This window comes from Oratosquilla oratoria, chromosome 41, assembly GCF_046742065.1.
Source record: "Oratosquilla oratoria isolate Oo_2021 chromosome 41, ASM4674206v1, whole genome shotgun sequence".
Taxonomy (NCBI): domain Eukaryota; kingdom Metazoa; phylum Arthropoda; class Malacostraca; order Stomatopoda; family Squillidae; genus Oratosquilla; species Oratosquilla oratoria.
In genome coordinates, this window is record NC_134817.1 from 29,112,709 (window position 1) to 29,134,085 (window position 21,377).

A 21,377-nucleotide genomic window follows, 5' to 3' on the forward strand; every position below is an offset into this window, starting at 1 on the left:
CCCCTTGTACATCTCATCACCTTACTTTTACCCACATTTATCTTTAGCTTTCTTCTATCACATACTCTCCCAAACTCTGCCACCAGCTTCCTCAATCCCTCCTCTGACCCTGCCACAAGCTTCCTCAATCCCTCCTCTGACCCTGCCACAAGCTCAGTGTCGTCCGCAAACAACAGCTGGCTCACCTCCCACTTTTCTCCATTTTCTTTAACCATCTCCAATCCCTGACTCACTACCCTAGCATTCACCTCTCGCACCACCCCATCCATGTATAAGTTGAACAGCCAGGGCGACATAATGCATCCTTGACGAAGTCCCACCTTTACTTCAAACCACTCACTCTCTCCATTTCCAATCCTAACACATGCTCTACTACTCTCATAAAAACTCTTGACAGCTCCCAAAAGCTTTCCTCCTATCCCATAAATCTGCATAACCTCCCACAGTGCCTTTCTGTCTACCCTATCATAAGCCTTTTCCAGATCCATGAAAGCCCAAAAAACATCCTTCCCCTTTCCTATAGCTTTCTCACATATCTGTCTTACCACAAAGATCTGATCTACACAACCTCTACCCGTCCTAAATCCACACTGTTCCTCACCAATTACTCCCTCTGTTCCTCTCCTAATCCTCTCAATTAAGATTCTCCCATAAGCCTTCCCTACTACACTCAACAGGCTAATCCCTCTGAAATTATTACATTCACACTTGTCCCCTTTTCCCTTGTAAAGAGGAACTATACAGGCACTACTCCAGTCCTCCGGTACTCTACCCTCTCTCCAGCAAACATTAAATAACCTCACCAACCAGTCCACCATCACTGCACTTCCCTTTTTCAGACATTCTGCATGACATCCATCCAGACCAGGTGCCTTACCTGCTTTCATCATCTTTACAGCTGCCTTCACCTCATCCTTCCTTATTTCTCCTCCATTCTCCTCACTCATCACTCTCATTTTCTTCGCATTTCCCACTGCAGCTATCTTTCCTTCCCTATCCTCCTTCACATTCAGCAACTCCCTAAAGTATTCTGCCCATCTTCCCCTCACTGCCATCTCTTCCATTATCAACTCTCCATCTGTACCTTTTACCTTTTCTTCCCTACTTGATTCGCCTCCTCTTCCTCTCTTAATTTCTTTCCAAAACCTCTTTTTATTACTTTCAAAATTTTCTGTCATACTCCTACCCCATTTCACATCTGCTCTCCTCTTTGCCTCCTTTACCTTTTGCTTTAGTTCTCTTTTCTTTTCTTTGTACGTCTCATATGACTCCCCTGTCCTCTTTTGTAACCAATCTGTGAATGCTCGCTTCTTCTCTTCTACAGCCTTCTTTGTTTCCTCATCCCACCATTCACTACCCTTTCTTCTATTTCCCCCTGTCCTTCTTGTTCCACACACCATCCTTGCACACTTTAAGACTCCCTCCTTGAACCATCCCCATTCCTCCTCCACACCCATCTCTGCTCTATCCTTTACTCCCTCCCACTCCTCCTTCAGCTTCTTTTCGTACTCCTTCTCCTTTTCCTTTTCATTCAAGGAGTTCACTCTAAGCACCTCCCTACCTTTTGTCCCTTTCCTCCTTCTCCATCTATCCTCCACTCTCAGCTTACCTTCCACCAAAAAATGATCTGATATTCCCCCACCCTCTCCCCTTAGCACATGTACATCCTTAACTCTTCCTATCATAATCCTATTTACCACTACATAATCCATTAGCGCTCTATCTACCACCCTTCCCTCCACCACCCTCTCCCATGTGTACTTATGCTTGACTTTCTTCCGAAACACTGTATTTGCTATCATCAACTCTCTTTCTAGACACATTTCCACCATCAACTCTCCACTACGATTCTTTCCTGGAACTCCACACTTCCCAACCACTCCATCGATTGGACCATTTCCCACCCTAGCATTAAGGTCTCCCAGTACTATTACATTGACATTTCTTCCTAAACCCTCTATGCACTCATTTAAATCTATCCAAAAGGCCTCCCTTTCTTCCATGTTCTTCTCACTGCCCGGCCCATATGCACTTACAAAGACCCACATCTCCTTGGGCTATATGAAGATGACTCTCTCTGCCTTACATTTTGCAGGGCTACCATAAGTAGGCACCTGTCATTAATCTTTGTTTCTTTTTCTATACTTTTCACCTCTCGTCTGTAGTACAATTCTCTCAGTATCTGGTTTATAACATCATTATATATATATACATTTTTTCTTTGCAGGGAAAACAGTCTGGTTTAATTAATTTTCATATGGGCCCAGACAAACCTCCCATCACTGCTGGAACCCCACCAAAGCCAGAAGAAGAGGAAGAGGAAGAAGATGTAGTAGTAGAAGAAGAAATTGTGGAAGAAGCAGTTGAAGAGGCAGAACCTGCTGCTGAGGAAGAAGCAGCTGCTCCTGTTGAAGAAGAAGCTGCTGCTGTTGAAGAAGAAGCTGCTCCTGCTGAAGAAGCAGCTGCTCCTGTTGAAGAAGAAGCAGCAGCTCCCACTGAAGAGGAACCAGCTGCCCCTGCTGCAGAAGAACCAGTTGCCCCAGTTGAAGAAGCACCAGTTGCCCCTGTTGAAGAAGCACCAGCTGCCCCTGCTGAAGAAGCACCAGCTGCCCCTGCTGAGGAAGCACCAGCTGCCCCTGCTGAAGAGGCCCCAGCTGCCCCTGCTGAAGAGGCACCAGCTACCCCTGTAGAAGAGGCACCGGCTGCTCCTGTGGAAGAGGCACCAGCCACCCCTGCTGAAGAAGCACCGGCTGCCCCTGCTGAAGAGGCACCAGCTGCTCCAGCTGTAGAAGGTAGCAAGAATTGCTAATGGGTGTTTTAAGTTGGAAGTACAAAAGAATGAAATGAAAGTTAACAGTAGCCCTGCAAGGTGTTGGATGTCTTGGCCTCCTTTCAGTAAGCCTACTGCACTTATTTCCTCAGTCATTTGATGCTGACTAAGTATTAATAAATTGAAATGAATCTTTAAATTTACTGTCTAGACTTTCAAATGTGAAGTAAGTAGGTAAAATTAATGGAGGGTATACTGATTCCAACATTTTTAGTTGGAGGCCACGGCATTCCAAAGTAACGTAATCCTTCAGCATCTACTGCTTTCCTTTTCTGAATAATTTGTTAGCCTCTTCTTCCTCTTCTGTTCTGTGACGAATTCTTATAGTTTCTAATTCTCTCTAGACTCATACCTACCTACTAAGCTGTTTGCCATTCTAGTAATGGTAAAGGTCTTACCTAACAGCAGCCATTGAGCACAAGGAAAGAGTACTTGTAACTCAGGATTAATTTCGTACAACTTAATCTCCTTAATGATAGTATTTTACCGTCAGTGTTCACATATAAATCTTGATTCTCTGAAAATGGTTAATCAGTATTAGTTCTTATACAGCAGGGATCTTTAACATACAGTGTTATTTTAAGAATATTCATGTTTCCTTTTAAAAAGCCCAACTTTTCATGCAAGACATGGCCGTGACAATGCTCTATGAGTTTCGTAATCATATAGTTGCATGTCACGCACTGTAATTGTATTATGTGGCAGGTTTGTATGATTGTGTAAAGCAATGAATGTGTTGATGAGTTTTGTGTGATTATGAGGAAGGATTTGTTGCCTTTTTGGCAGAATGTCACAATTCAAAGATGGGTTTTGATTTATATTTACATATATATTTCCCATATTTCCATGATAACCAAAATATTCATCATAAATGGTTATGATATATTATTTTTATAGTCATTATTTTTGTAGAACATGGCAAATGTAGAATCAACTAGTATTTTTCAGGAAGATGAAATCACTGTCAGCAGTGAAACCCAGCCATATTCAATATATGTATCTTAACCAAGATACAAAAAGGTTGGCTCATTATGTTTTACTCATTTCCAGCAAAGTAATGAAATATTTTCAAGTGTGGCACTAAGGTGCACACGTCTCAGGAATCTCTAGTGTTACTTTATCTCAGAAATAGTACCTTTCCAGTTTTCTTGTGTACTATCCTGTAACCATGGCACTAACAGGCTTCAGCCTTCTGTTATGAAGTTGTACAGCACATGTCATTTGTGTTACTATACCACAGAAATAGTACATTTTCAGCTTTGTGTACTACTGTGACCATGGCACTAACAGGCTTCAGCCTTCTGTTATGAAATTGTACATTACTACCATGTATATTTTGTGAGGTAATCATTTGTATTGTGCAATATGATTGAATATTGTGTCTGGACTTCATGCACAACAGCCATGCACCAGGAAATTGTACCTAGTCATAAATGATGATTCACTTATGTGGCAGATTATATGCATTGATTTGGCCCATCTGATGACGTAACCAAATTTATTCCCTATGATTACAAAAAATTATTGACATCATTTATGCATTTACAGTTTTAACCTGTGGAGCAAAGACAAACATATGTGATTGTGTGATTACAAGTATTTGTATTTGGTACAATTATATTTATTTTAAGACAAGTATTGTTCACAGAATATCAGATTAATGGTAAGAAGAGTTATAAACATAACTTGGAGCTTGTGTGAATGCATGCTTGTAGTGCTTAACTTAGCACAGTTCAGAATGGGTGTATAAATATTAATTCATTACAAAGTTCAAGCAATGTTACTGTAAAAATATTACCCCCAACACCACACAGATACACACACCATGTAGAATTAAGTATTATGTCTGGGCTTCTTGTACAACAACCATGCATCAAGGTTTCTTTAGTATCTATCAGGTTATACTTATTTTTCCAACATTTGGTGGGGAGGGGGGGTTTATTAGGAAGTACCTAGTCATAAATGGTACTTCTCTTAAAAGTGGCACCAAGATTTTTATGCATTGATTTTGCTCATGTGATGAGTCAAAATTATTTGTTATTACAATAGAAATATATCAACATTTAAACCTTCTTAGCTTTAAACAGAACAGTAGCAAACATGAAACATGATTGCATGATTACAGCTATTTGTATTTGATACTATTATATAAGCTAGTATTGTTCACAGAATGTCAGATCACTTAAGAAGTGTTTTGAACACAATTAGAAGTTTGTATAAGTGCATGATTGGAGTGCTCAACATAGCTCATTTTGCAATAGGTTTAGAAATATTTATCTCAATATAAAGTACAAGCAGTGATATTGTAAGTACATGTCATTGCACATACTGCATGCTACACACATACAAATGCCTACCAGACACATGTATGTACATACATATATACATAATTATCCATAAATTGGACAGCTCATCATACAGTCCCTAGACAACAATACAATATTTCATCCCTGAGTGATCTATGGGCCCATAGCCAGTTTCCTGGGAGATGTGGTTCTACTGCAAGAGAGACCCAAGTCAGTAAATTGATTGATCAAAGGGTCCTCTCCCTCTTACAAGGGGAGTGGCCATGTCAGAGCATATACCCATCCCACACCCATCCAAAACCCATTTGTTGTCCTATCTTAGCTCTTTGTGGATGAAAGGTCATCCCTGTCTCCACCCACTGCATGGGTTAGCAGCAATGCAACAAGACACAACACATGCACACAAACTCACCTGCCCAAATAGAAACACTGAGCTCTCATATGCATGAGTGTTATAACTGTTGATCATGAGTCAAACATATGATCCAAGACCATGGTGGTGAAACGCACACACACACACACACACACACACACACACAACTTTTTGTGCAGTGTTAGAGTTCCCGCCTGCCACTACAGTGGTCCGGGTTTGAATCTTGCCCAGGGCTGAAATAATTTCAGTATCACCGCATTGCAAGTCATTACTCCAACTCTCGTGGACGGGGAGTTGGGGGTGAATGTGTGTGTAAGGTCACAGCATTACCCATGGATCGGTCATATGTGAGCTCTAAGCTCTCTTCCGTGAGGAAAATAGCTGTTTACCACAAGTCCAACACATGATCAAAGACCATGATGAATCACACACACACACACACATACACAGAAAAACCAGACTTATGTTCTTTGCCAAAACCAAACTCAATAGAAATACTGATGTTTGCATGGGTGAAGGAAAATATAACAAATGGTGGAGGAACAGGAGACAAAAAATGGGAGGTGATGGTAGTGAAAAAAGATGAAAAGTCAAATTGTAAAGAAGTGACTAATGGTGTACCACAGGGCTCTGTTCAGATACCTGTAATGCTCTAACTGTATATCAGTATGATGAATGGAGTAAGTAGCTAAGCAAAGTTATTTCCAGATGACACCCAAGGTCATAAAAATGAAAAACAAAGAGGATCAAACAGCTTCATGAAACCTAGATAAGGTTTATGAATGAAGCCAGGAGTGGAGAATGAACTTCAATAAAAAGAAATGCAGAATCCTGGAATTGGGTTAAAAGAACTGATGAGAAGATATGATATAGCAGATAAATAAGTAACAGGCAAAGGAGGTAAAAGATTTAGGGATTTAAAGCAGAGCTGATCTGCTGCTGGAAGGTCATGAAGAGAATAACAGGAGAGATAAGTTGCCAATGAACATAAAAGGGGTAATTCATGAAGACCTAGGTAAGATTTTTGAATGGAGCCAGGAGTGGAAGATGAACTTAAGTACAAACAAATGCAAACTTTAGCAACTGGACCAGAGTAATAGGAAAAAAAAAGACCAACAATTGCTAGATTAGTAAAGGTATAGAGGAAAAATGTTTAAATATTATATCAGGCACGACCTGCTGATTGAAGAGAATAACTGGAGAGTTATAAACTGCTGAAAAATACAAAAGTGACCTTTCATGACATGAATAAGGACATGTTGAAAAAAATTTAATGGTAATAAATAAACAGTCTCGTGTGTCCCAGATTGAAACATACAGCATTGATGTGCCCAGTAGACCAAAAGAAAAATATAAGAAAAATAGAACATCTAATCAGAAACCAGGTTGATCCCAAGCCTAAATGATTACACATATAAGGAAAGAACATTGGAAGAACGGAGAGTGAGCAACGACATAATGATATTTAGATCAGAAAAAATTTAGATGAAAGATCAAAAAGAGTTTGTAAAAAAAAAAGAAAAAAAATGAAAAACTAAGTTTGCTTAAAAGATGTTAGGAAGCATAGCTTTACACATGATGCATAAAGTTTTGGAACAAGTTTGATGAAAGTATAAGCCAGACCAACACTACAAATGTAAAGACAAGTGGAGGCCGAGACAGGAGTCACGTGGGTACAGCTCCAGCCCCATACACCACTAATAATTAAGAATTTACACAAACACACACACACACTCTTATTAAAATGGGACAGAAGAGAAACAAGAGGACACGAGAAGCTAAAGAAGGACAGTTACAGAAGAGATTTGAAAAAGAATAGCTTCCCACACAGAGTGATTGATGCCAGGAACAAACTAAATGGGGAAACAGTGAGTGGCAAAACTATACAAGATTTTAAGAACAAACTGGATGCAGAGATACAAAAGCAGGTCACTATGAGCATAGGTCTCATCCCGTAAAATACAACTAGGTAAATACACACACACTTGGTGTAGTGGTACCAAGTTAACCAGATGACAAAGCAATCTTGAGTTTAGTCCCTGTTTAAGGCTGAAAAGCATCACAGCACTGCAGGCTGGTACCATGCTCTGTTGGACAAAGAGTTTAGGATGTGATGTGTGGAGTAAGGTCACAGTATTACCCATAGATTGTACCATTTTTTGTATGAATTCAAGGTCTCATAAGGATGGGTAGTAACTGTCAATCACAAGACCAACACATGATCCAAAAAACATATACACACACATGCATGCATGCATGAATACACAGTTATGAACACAGTATTCATGTACAGTATGTGTTTACATCTTGTATTTCCTCTGTCATATTACAGTAATAGTAGTTTGCAATTAAATTATGGTTAATTATAATAATAAGTATTTTTATCACCAAGTTCACAGTTAAATCAGTAAAAGTGTGTATTGAGTAATTTATTGTGTATTTGTATGTGTTAGGTACAATCACTTATGGCAAAACACTCACATTAAAGGAACTTTCTTAACATATATAGGAGGTAATATTCTCTTGCTTTTGCACAAATTTATTATTTTATTAGGGGGTCTTTGGTTCATTTACACACCAGTATTTCCACAATTTCATTTGATTAGTGTATAGGTACACGTGCATAAAAAGACTAGGAGTTGTGAATTTTTGTGTTATTATTTCTTTGTTTACCTGTAATTAAGCCCAAGACTTATCTTGTCTACACAGCACCGCTTGAATCTGCAACAGAATCAGTAGCTCCTGCAACAGAAGTCATTATTGAAGCTACCTCTGCAGAGGCCCCACCAGTAGAAACGAGTGAACCTGTAGATACCAGTAAAATTGTTGATGATACTGCAGCAGTATCAGATGTTGTGGCTCCATCAGAATCTGTACCTGTAGAAGTACCTCCAGCTGTTGCTGAAACTGCTGTGGAAGCTATAGTTGAAGCAGTTCCTGCAGAAACAGTAGCTGAAGTTGTTCCTGTAGATGCCGTAGCTGAAGCTGCTCCTGTAGAAGCAGTAGCTGAAGTTACTGCTGCAGAAGCAGTAATTGAAGCTGCTTCTCCAGAAACTGTAACTGAAGCTGCACCTGCAGAACCTGTAGCTGAAGCTGCACCTGCAGAACCTGTAGCTGAAGCTGCACCTGCGGAAACTATAGCTGAAGCTGCACCTGCAGAAGTACCTGAAGCTGCTCCTGCAGAAACAATAGCTGAAGCTGCACCTGCAGAAACTGTAGCTGAAGCTGCACCTGTAGAAGCTGTAGCTGAAGCTGCACCTGCAGAAACTGTGGCTGAAGCTGCACCTGCAGAAACTGTAGCTGAAGCTGTTCCTGCTGAGACTGTGGCTGAAGTTGCACCTGTAGAACCAGTAGCTGAAGTTGCTCCAGTAGAGACCGCTGTTGAAGCTCCTGTCATCCCCACAACTGAGGAACCTGTACTGGGTGAGGCATCTAGAGGAGGATAATGTTGTATGTAGCTTCAGCTATGTTGTTAAAGCTAATATATTGTTTTATTTGAAGATATATAATTGATACATTTCTAGATTGTACAATTTAGGTTTTGTAAAGACCAACATTGTCATGAGTCTAGTCTTCCTCTACTTGGTAGAAATGTATAGATTTTTTAATATTTTCCTTTTGTACATATCAAGCAGTAAGAAGGGTTACCTCAGGGCAAAAATAAGACGCTCAGTGTTATTGCTGCCTGCTTTGAAGCCTTGCAGTCTTTGTAATAAACGTATAGTTTGGTGATGGAATTTTATTTGTCTGACCTGAATAGTGCACAAGGGGTCACAGTCAAAGGAAAAAAATATGTTAAACAATTTGCATCTTTAAAACAATATTTGAATGTAATTTCCCGTGGGTCATTAATGAAGTGTGCAACATTGTCATAATCCTGTGGTATGTTGTTCTTGTAATTGTCACTTGTAGTGAAGGGGATTACGTGAGCATTTAGCTGGTGTGTAGGGTGTGTATGGCTTTGGGACTTGAATGTATCAGGAAATTTTTCTTCCTGGATTCAAAATTCATAAGCACTTGTTTTTACTAGAATGTGTGTATATTTTTAATCAAATATGATTGAACTCGAGGGTAATTTTCATATGGTTTGTCAGTGACACATTGCCTACCAAATTTTGTATGGTTTGTAATGTATTGTTAAAATTTGTATTACACATATGCTTTGAAGACAAATTTATTTATTTATTTATTTATTGTTTTAAGTGAGCAAACACATTCTATAACCAGTCTATTTTAAAGCAGACACCATATCTTAAACTATATATTGTTTCCAACACCTCATTGCTGACACCTGTAATGTTAATTCATAATAATGACTAATTTTTAAAAGAATGAGATCTGCAAGGCTTCAAAATGAGAGCAAGTAAAAGAAATTATTGTAAATTCATTGTAATAAGCAAAAATTGTTCAACATTTAACTTCAGTTTCAGTGTTGGATTTTCATAGATAACTGGCAAGCATTTTGTTTAAAAGACAGTTTTTATGAATGTTTTTTGTCTTTACAAAGGCTGCCCTAACAGTGCTGGAACTGAGATTATATTTCATGTAAAAGTAACTTGTTCAGAAAAAGAGGAAGTATATTGTAGTCACCCTGGTATGGACAATATTTATATATATATATATATATATATATATATATATGTTTCAACAGTTTCACCTAATCACATACTTTTGATTAGGTGTTGAGATGAATTGGTTCCATCTCAACTTTTGGTTTGGGAGCTTGATAACCAAACCATGATGGGTGCATTGTAAGTCATTCACAGAAGAAAGAGCTGGAGATGAAAAGTATACATGTAAATGAATGTTATGAACACACACACACACACACACACACACACACCTCTACATGTGGCTTACTGGTGTAGTGATTAGCATTATGGGCTTACAAACAGCACAGACCCAAGATTGCTCCCTGCTCAGGACTTGAACATTTCACTTATCGCAATTTGTTACCTTCTTTGAGCTAGAGGATGTGGTGCATGTTTCTTAGGTCACTGCATTTCATACAGATTGGTCACTATATGAGCTTTGAACTCTCATTCAGGAGAGTGATAGTTGTCAGTTGTGAATTAATTGATTAATAGTTGCCTCAAGTTTCACCAAGTGGAAAACCCACAGGCCCACCATGGCTGACAGTGGTCTTTGGGCCTTTCCATAGATATTTCTGGAAAGAAACTTTGGACTGTTGTCTGTGTTGTATCAGTGTGGGATTGATTAATTAAAATTTTACATGAATAGTAGGGCACATGTGAAGGTCAGGGATGGAGGTAATTAAGGTGAGTGTGGGGATGTGTCAAAGTTGTGTAATGTTGCCTTAGTTGTCCAATATGTATATGTGCATCAGATCAGAATATATAATGCTGGTCTGGTTTGCACATACAATGAAGGATATAAACAAGATTAAGAGAATGCAAAACAAAAACAACAGTGAAATTGATCCTTAATTTAGCATATAAACCAAACAAGGAGAGGAGAAATGTATTGGATTTCATATCAAAAGAAGGAAAAGGTGACATGACCAATGTTTAGGTCAAGAAAGAGAGTGGATAAAACTGACAAGATCTCTTGGTATGGGATATGAGTGAATCCTGCAATCATTGGAACATGCTAAAAAAGACTACATGTTTGAAAAGATATGAAAAAAGAACAGTGACCTATACAGATATGTCAGCTTGTGGAATAGTTTAGAATAATGATAAATGTTGCATTGAGAATGTTGAACACCATCTTACATTGCCCCCACAGAATCCCATGAGCATAACTCTTTTCATGTATAATATCATTAGACAAACAAATGTTCTCACTTATGGCTTGTTAAATCAGGGATAGACCCCATCCAGTGTGTCAAAAATATTACAGTACGACAAGCCAATGCCCTCTCCATTTGGCAAAGAGATGACGGGGGGGGGGGATGTTACTTCTCTGCATTACCCACAGACCAGGCCATGCAAAATAAGCTCTCATTTGTGAGATTACAAAATGTTGATCACAAATAACACACACACACTTACAGAAAGAAAGAGTGCAAGAGAGGAGTGAGGCTAGATGTGCACTTTCAAATAAAAAAAAATAATTTTAAGGTATCTAGTAACAAACTTGGAGATTTCATGAGCAATATATTTTTTTCCCATATTGTGTATTCACCACGTACAAGCAATTTTGCTTATGTTGGGTTGTGCTGCATTGTAGCAGTGCAGGCGATTCTAATAGCTTCCTGCTGTGGATTGCCTTTTTAATTTGTCATAAATGTTTTATGTTGAGAGTTTTGTGTGTTCTGTTTTTAATTTTTGTTGTTTTAAACTTTACTTTTTTCCATTATATTTTCATTTTCTTAACAAATACACAATTTGTAATCATAAATAGTTGAACTTTGAGAAAATTTAGATATTCTAACAGTTCAGATACACAAGTAACAAGATTTTAATGAATACCATTTTTATTTGAATAGATTTTGATATGTTTCATTACAATTTTACGTATGTATCCATATTTTTTTGTTACTAGCTCAAATAATTCATTATCATTGTACATTGCGGTGTATATTTGCAGCCATGGCAGTGCCTGCCATAGAGCATGTGCCATATCTCATCATTGGTGCAGGAACAGCAGCTGTTGCCGCTTTTAGATCCATCAAAGCACGTGATGCTAAAGCAAAGGTAAAGCAAACTTTTGGCTAAAGTAGATAGATTTGAGATATTTTTGACCAGACAAGACATTATTTGATCAAAACTTTGTTAGATAGAAATGGAGTATTTTTACAAGGTTCATGTTTAAATCCTTTTCTGCAAGGTTGGCTTGGGGGTATGGTTCTTGCTTTGTGTACAAATGACCAAAGTTCAAATGATGAGGTGGATACAAAAGTGGTTGCCATGCTATATATGGAATTTTATGCAACACAAATCACAATGTAGAAATGTGTAAAGAATGACTGGGAAATAGAATTGATGGAAAACCAAAATATTTTATCATGTAATACATCTTCAGGGTACCATTGAAGATGGCGCCATTCACAATACCCTGAAGATGTCTTGATAGACAAAAAAAAAAAAATGTCTTCCCTCTGTTTTATATCCCACTGGTGGTTCTTCACATGTGGAATTTTATGTATGCACTTAGACTGATGCCTTAAACAGACAATACTTAAACAAAGCTAGTCAAACAACTTCCTACCGCAGCCACTCTACACTTATGTATGTCCATTCAGGCATGCCAATGCATGTCTCAGTGAAAACAGTCATATCCATGTGGCAGAAAAGAGAGCAACCTCAGCCCAAGGGTGTCACCTAAGGTTCCTTATTGAAGTGGAGGTTGTCCACAGTACAACATCACAGGCTGTAACCCAATTAATTGCAAGTTTTGAAGTTTGAGTTCAGTATAGATGTAAAATTAATACCAATGGCTTTTTTCCCCCTTACAATGGAGGTAGCCAAAGTCAAAGGCATAAATCCACTTCCACCCATTTCATCTCCACATACTCCACCCCCATTCACCACCCCTCCCTCCCTCTTTTCTTGGCTCCTCCTGGATAATGGATCATTCCTGCATCTCTCCCACTCCCCTGGGTCAGAAGTAATGTAACAAGACTATCTGGCATTATTTAGACTCGTCCCTGACTATGCAGTACAATTTTGGTCTCCATCCTATAGAATGGATATCAATTCACTAGAATCATTACAAAGAAGAATGACCAAAAGGATACATGGGCTCAGAAATTACCTTACAAGGACAGGCTTAGACACCTTAACTTGCATTCTCTGGAGAGATGCAGAGTACAGGGTGATCTATTGGAGGTGTTCAAGTGGTCAAAGGCTTTAACAAGGGTGATGCAAACAAGGTCATCATATTAAGAAACCAGGGCAGGACTTGCAGTAATGTATTTAAATTGGACAAATTTAGATTTAAGAAGGAAATAGGCAAGAACTGGTTTATTAATAGTGGTCAACAAATAGAATAGACTTAGTAACCATATAGTGAGCACTGAAACTATCAGTTGTTTTAAGAAACGGACAACTTTACGGATGGAGATGACAGGTGATAGTGGACATAGAACTGCCTAGTGTAGGCCTTATGGTCCTTGTAGTCTCTGTCTTATGTTTTTAAGTGTGAGGTAGTGACTGAGACTGACAGTGTATTCAGTCAGTCAGAACTTTCCTCCAGCTATTTAATGGCAATTTCAGTATTCCTGTTAATAATCCAGGCCTCTGGCAGTTGTGTGTAACAGTAGGGCAGGAGATAATCTCTTGCCTCAAGCCACAACCCACACAGTAGAAGGTGCAGGCTACTGATCACCCTAAACTGGAACTGAGGGGGACAATACAACAAAGCAGCAGCCTGCATGATTGAGTAGCCCTCTTCAGGGTCCACTCCTCTCAACATACAGTGCATGGAAAAAGGATCTAGAAAAAGTCCCATAAATAGCCTTGAGCTACCCCTGCCACCAAGGTCACTAAAAGCAGGGTTAGGTCTTCCTCCATCCATACTGTACCCCCTTGGATTGATTCCCCCTGAAAAGATGATGCTAAGTGTGTGAAATAGTGTAGTCACTGTCAAGATTTAACTCCAGCTGTCAAATGATAATTCATTCTCCCCTTACTAACCCAGTCCTCTGGAGTTGGAGCACTATGAGGACAGAAAATTGAATCATAATGGAAGCCCTTAGTTACAGCTTACATACCTTGTAGTGGACCAAGTGGATAGTACAATTTGGTAGTGGCCTGCATGATTGAGCAGCCCTCTTCAAAGATCCATTCTGCTCACTTTACATAGGTGCCTTAAACATAGCTTTCCTGTATGCCCCTGCTTTGCTTTAGACATGCTGCTCAAAAACCAAATACCATGAGACATTATCTAACAAGAATCTCTCCCACATATCCTCTCATTCCTCTGATATTGATATTATACTGCTCCTTCAACTAGAGTGAGTTATGCAACATTATCTACCCTATGCACATCTAGATCCCATTCCCTTCACTTAGCCTTTACTACAATACTTAATGCCAATTTCTCCACCATACACAATATTCATACACCCTTCATCCTATATATTCTCATAGAGTATTCTGAAAGCACTTTAGCCCTCCATTCCTGCAACCAAATAATCCACAAAATCTACTCCTGGGTCATCCTAATCTCCCACTCTCCTCTTTCTCCTTTGCCTTTTCTTTTCTTCTTTAAGGCAGTTTGGAATAATGCTTTGGTCCTCTAAGATGCTTCTGCTAATATTCATCAGACTTTTTCCACATCCTTCAGTTTACATTATAGAACTTGTACCAAACTGCTGACAGGAACGACTGCCACACCACTAAGATAAACCTCGTATGCTTATGGCCTTGTGATTTGAAACAGTATTGATGCACTTAAGAACAGGTTATTATTCTCCCCTATGGCTATCTTATGACTAAAGAGGGTCTTCCCACCTTCTGTAATAGTTTTCTTCAATCTGTATCATGCATTTTAGTTCAATGTTTTATTTACACAATTCTTCATCACAACTACCTACTTTTACACCTTTGCCCTCAAACAAATCTTGCTACACTTGCACTCACAAAAAAACACAGAGTTGTCAACTAGAGTTCCGTAGGCTGCTGAATAAGATGAAAATGCCCAAAATTATCTCTGTGCAGTGTTGAAAGTGTCTAGTAAGGAAAAGCAAGGGAATCCAGGCAGATCAGGGAAAAATGGTGACAATTTTGATTCGAATGTTGACATAAATACAGAGCTCTGGAGGCATTGTACCAAAACTAAATGCAAATAGAGGCTTTGAAACCTTAAGGGGATTTGGTAGATTATACTGCAGTAACCTATTTTCTGGCTTTGGTAAGTATGAAAAAAAAAAAAATTGAGTCAAATCATAGACTTGGAAAAGGAGTTGAATATAAATAGAAAATCTTGGGGGAGAGAATTCATTGAACTAAGGAAAGAGATTGTGATTTTAGGGGAAAACTATTTTGAAGTCAACAGAATCATGAAAGTGAATTAAAAAAAAAAGAACTAGTTGAGGTTAAATGCGAAAATGAAAAGATGGAAAACAATGGTACTACCAATAGTGAGATTAAGTAAATCAAAAAATACAGGCAATGTCTGAAAGAATTGAAGAAAACTTAGGTGAGGAAAATTTGCAGAAGATTAAGAAATGAAATGGAAACGGAAAACGAAGAGATAGCTTTTAAAGTAGTAGTACAACAACAGATGTAGGAAAATTCAAAGGACACAGTTATTCAAGTAATCAAAGAAAAAGCAAATTGGGTAAGAGAAACTGGATAGAAAAAAGTGTATTGTAGTATATGGACTAAAGGAAAAACATGGTGTGGTTAGGTACTTAGAGAAAAAGAAGAAAAATTGCAAAAACAATTCTAAATGAAGTACAAGACAATGATCATAAAGTAGAAAAAGAAAGTGGAAGTATATAGAATGGGACAATACAATATTCTAAAGAAAGAAGTTGACCCCTAAAGATAAAACTAAAATCACAAATGGTAGAAGACATACTGGCAAAATCAGGTAAGTTAGCAAAGAGTGAACATTACAACAATATATAGATAAGAGAAATGATTAGGAAAGAGAAAGAGAGCAGACACTAGGAGATGAAGCTAAAGAAAAAAAAATGCGAAAAGAATGGACACCAAAATTGAGGAATTCTATTGGAGAGTCTTAGACATGAGGCTGAGAAAATAGTACACCAAGGTAAGTGAAATGAAAGGAAAAGAAAACAGGATGGAGAAGGAAAAAAAAGTTGCCTATACTAATATAGATGAAATCTCAGGATTGAGTGAACTAAATGATTACCTGTCAGAAGAAAAACCAGATATAATGGGAATTGTGGAGACGAAATTAAGGGGTCCACAACAGTGGGTAAAAACAGTGTGGAAATGATCATGATAATTGTTGAAGAGAGCGACATTAAAAGTAGAAAGTTTGTGGCGATGTATTTGCTCCCAAAAATGGTTGCTTGGAAAGGGGGCAAGCATGCAAAAATGTTAGAAGGTACAAGGCATTCATTAAACAAGAGGCTGAAGGACGGAGGTAACCTGGTACTTATGGGAGATTTTAACTGCAAGGAAATCTGTTGGGAAGAGATGACAGTGAAAGACATAGATGATCTATGGGGAAATGTATTACTTGACATGACTATAAAACATACAATGACACAATGGTTAAAAGAAAATACCAGATATAGAAGTAATGAAGAACCATCAAGATTAGATTTAGTATTTACAACAGAACTTGAAATAGTGGGTAAAATTGAATACAAGACACCATTTGGAAAAAGTTACTACATACTAAAAGAGGAAGACTGATGTACTACAAAATGGACTTTGGGAAACTTAAGAAATTCTTTCAAAATACAAATTGGGAAAACTTTTTCAAAGAAGAGACAGGAGTGGAAAAGAAATGGATGATTTTAATGAAAATTTATAATAAAGGAGTGAATGAATACCTTACAAAGACAGAAACAGGAAAAAGGTTTACATTAAATGCTGGTTCAACTGAAGGTGCAGGGAGGTGCAAGAAGAGATGAAGCTTGGAAAATATGGGGGGGGGAAATAGAATGTGGCAAATATATGTCAACCATAGAAATGAAAATGTAAAAGTGCACAGAGAGGGAAAAAGAAACTACAAAAAATACATCATAGAAAAATGTGAAGATCAACCCAAACTATTCTACAGATATGTGAATGGTAAACTCAAGAATATATAGGAAATGGTGAAACTACGCCACAGAAATATAGAATATACAGAAGATTTAGACATGGCTGAAGTCATGAACAACCACTTCAAGTCTGTTTTCACTAGAGAAAAACCACAGCATTGGGATGAAGGAATTGAAGTACGATCACCCCCCATGAAGGAAATAACAATAACACAAAAAGAAATAATGGATCAACTAACGAACCTTGATGTCAGGAAACCACATGGCCCAGACAGAATTACAATGTAAAGAAGAATTAATGGACAAAATATATAGCATAAGTTGTTCACTCAAGAAAAATACCAAAGGACTGAAAAAAGCCAATATTGTACCATTATATAAAGGAGGAAACAGAAAAACCAACAAATTACAGACGAGTCTCCCTTACAAGCACTGTAGCCAAAATTTGTGAAAAAATTATCAAGAATAGATGGATTAAACACCTGGAAGAAAACAATATAATAAACCCGAGACAGCTTGGATTCAGACATGGAAAATCATGTGCCACAAACTTAATCTGTTTCTACATACATATACTGAAGGCTTTTCCCCCTTACAAGGGAGGTAGCCAAAAAACAGAGGCATAAAAATCATTCCCAGCCATTCCATCCCCAATAGACTCCACTCCCCTCCATCCTCTACCCTCCCTCTTATCTTGGCACCTCCTGGATGACTGGTCATCCCCGTATCTTGTCCACTGCCCTGGGTCAGAAGGAGTGTCGCAAGACACAGCACATCCACAGAAAGGCCGCTTCATTAAATCGGCGACCCCCCTCTCCGTCCCCTCATGCAGAAAAGGAGAAGACGGGGAGAAATCCCTTCAGGCTGCATCAAATTTTGCTCGCACATACTACCTCACCCCCCATCCCCACCCATTCCTCCTCATGCATCACAACATTATCCATATACAACCATTTTCCATTCACCCCTAGTCTACTCAAGACTAATAGACATAATACAAGAAAGGGATGGATGGGCTGATTGTGCTTACCTAGACTTATAAAAAGCCTTTGGCAAAGTACCACAAACAAAATTGTAAAAAAAAAAAAAAATGAAAACATTGGAGGAATACAAGGTAAATTACTAAACTGAATGGAGGACTTCTTGCACGGCAGAAAAATTAGAGTAGTGCTCAGAAAAGTATTGAACTTTATATGAATGATATGGGTGATGTGGATTGTTACAAGAGCTTTTTTGCAGATGATGCTAAATTGCTGAGGAAAGTGAATACTGAAATAGATTGTGAATCATTACAGAGGGACCTAAACAAGGTTTGGAAATGGATTCTAGAGTGAGTAGATTTCAACAAAGAAATGTAGCATAATGGAGTTCAGAAAAAAGTATTAAAAAATATATATATATATATCAGGACAATATAAAATTGGAATAAAGGAAAGAAAGTGGGATCTGAAAAAGGCCTGGGAGTAATTATCTCAAACAACATGCTCCTGATAAACAGATAAACAAAAATTGTTGGAGAATCTTACAACTTGCTAAGATCAATAAAGGTGGTTTTTACCTATTTAGATGAAGAAATGGTAAAAAAAATACTAGTCACACTAATAAGGCCTAGACTGGAGTATGCAGCAACACTATAGTCACCCTGTACCAAAAATAATATAAAGAAAATTGAACGAATCCAGGGAGCAGCCACAAAAATGGCTGTCATACGAGGAGAGACTGGCTTAATTGAAATTACCGACTTTGGAACAAAGAGAAAGGTGACCTGCTGACCATTTACAGAATCATGAAAGGCACAGAAGTCCTTGATAGAGAGGACATTAGAATAATTGGGGACATGATAAACTCAAAAAGGATAGTTATAGAAGAGACCTGAAAAAAAAGTGGTGATATCTAGAACAAACTGGATAAAACAATAGTGTGTGCAAAAACTATACACGAATTTAAGAGCAACCTAGACACTGAGATACAAAGACAGAACACCACAAGCATAGCTCCCCTTCTCATAATATACAATTAGGTAAATACCTCATTTTAGAGAATCAACTCCAATACCTCTGTCTTCTCCCCATCATTTCGTACAAGAAATAGGACTTCTTTCCAAATTGAATACTTGGTACCATGCTCAAATTTTGACATGATGTATCAGCACTCCCATAGCTTAGCACCATGAACCTCAATTATTTCTTGGTATTTGCACAATATTCTCCACAGAGGATGAAGTGCTGGTGAATTGAAACTGGCAGAATACACGAGGACAATTGACAGATGCAATGGGGCTGCAGGGTTGTCAAGTGATCAGTTAATCTATCAGTACCTTGCTCTATGTCTCTTGTAGGCCATGAGAAAGAAGTACTAATTACAGTATACAATACAGCCTAAGAACCTCATTTAGGAGAGATATCATTAAGAACATCAACACACGGAAACCAAAATAGATCAACGCATGAAAATTATAAGCACAGTTCAACACAAGAACTTGCAACTCCATTCATCCCTCCCATCACATAACAGTAGCAGAACTATACATACATATACCAAAGGCTTTTCCCCCCTTACAAGGGAAGTAGCCATAAAACAAAGGCATAAAGACTAAAACCACTCCCACCCATTCCATCCCCACATACTCCACTCCCATCCACCCCCTTCCCTCCCTCTTATCTTGGCTCCTCCTGGATGACGGGTCAGAATCAGCTAAACAGAAAAGAAAACTCGATATCATACTACTCAGACATCTAAAACACACCACCAATACTTCGCAGTATTTCCATAGAAAAACACATATATAGGTCACAAAAAAGGCTCCAAGACTGTTCACAAACTCCATGAATTCCCAGACATCAGGCCAACAAAGAAAATCCTTCTATGACAAGCAAGAATTGTATTGGCATAAGTGCATTTAAGCTACCTAGTATTGGAAGAGTACCAATACAGAATAAGTTTAATTGCTCCAGATGTCACCATACAGAAGATGCAGAACACATCCTACACTTCCCCACTTTCACCTTACTATACAATACCCTTTACTTGAGTGACACCCATCCCAGTGTCTGACGCTAGTTACATAGGAGTTGTGGGTCTCCTGCAAGTCCAGAGAATGGATGTTGGCCCCCTTAGGGCTGGAGGTGTAGAAGGTGATGGGTTTGGAAAGAATGCAGCTCTACTGTCCATATTGCAGGACCACTACAGACAGATACTCATCATAGACCTTGTTTATTTTTTATTGTATTGCATAATAAGGCTATGCTGTAGTGGAAGAGGCAATACAAAAGAGCATTAAAGAAAAAATAAGACCTGGTGAGACACCTGGAATAGCAATGTATGACAAAGGGTGTAGTTACAGTGGAATAGCTGGTGAGATTTTTTTAATGTGTCCAAAGCATTGGTTCTTGACATGGAGTACTTGGCCTTTTTGGGGCCCCCAGAATTTCAGAGTAGGGGCTACAAACAGAAAACAGTGTTAGAGGGTGCAGTGATACTATTCAGTGTTGGAGTGCTCTCCAGGAGGCTATGGAACAGCAGCACATAAGTTTGGGGTGTGATAAAACAGGTGGAGAAGCCCAGGTCTAAGGGGAAGAAACGTCTGAATTGGTATAATGCAAATATAATTCTATTATACAAGGTGGAGGAGTACAAGTATGATTACAGTAGTTGTAGATTAATCAGTCTGCTAGTTGTATAGTATAGGAAGTTGATTGAGAGGATTAGGGAGGCAGCCGAGGGAATAATTAGGGAAGAGCAGTGTAGGTTTAGAAGAGTAAGAGTGCGTACTGTAGATCAAGATTTTGTAGCAAGACAGATACGAGTTTTTGACACAAGGTAAGGATGTCTTCTGGGCTTTCATAGATTTAGAACTTGTATTTACCTAGTTGTATTTTACTGGACAAGAGCTATGCTCGTAGTGACCCGTTTTCGTATCTCTCCGCATCCAGTTTATTCTTAAAATTGTGTATAGTTTTGGCATTCACTGTTTCTCAGTTCAGTTTGTTCCAGACATTAATCACTCTCTGTGGGAAGCTATTTTTTTCAGGTTTCTTCTATAAGTGTCCTTCTTTAGTTTCTTTTTGTGTCCTCTTGTTTCTCTTCTGTCCCACTTTAATCCTCTTGTTTCTCTTCTGTCCTACTTTAATAAGTCATCTCAATCGAGGATTTCCATCCCTTTCATAATTCTGTAAATGGTCAATAAATTACCGCTTTCTCGTCGCTGTTCCAGTG

The 21,377-nt window shown here is 38.4% G+C and overlaps 1 protein-coding gene across 1 annotated transcript in view; it reads left to right on the forward strand.

Annotated features, from left to right (window-relative positions):
• AIF (Apoptosis inducing factor) overlaps nucleotides 1–21,377 on the forward strand; it is a 65,188-nt gene that overhangs the window by 25,770 nt on the left and 18,041 nt on the right. Inside the window, exons 3-5 of the mRNA XM_076178480.1 lie at nucleotides 2,228–2,792; nucleotides 8,219–8,932; nucleotides 12,062–12,168. Of these exons, the coding sequence (XP_076034595.1) occupies nucleotides 2,228–2,792; nucleotides 8,219–8,932; nucleotides 12,062–12,168 (1,386 nt within the window). The remainder of the gene's footprint in view (nucleotides 1–2,227; nucleotides 2,793–8,218; nucleotides 8,933–12,061; nucleotides 12,169–21,377) is intronic.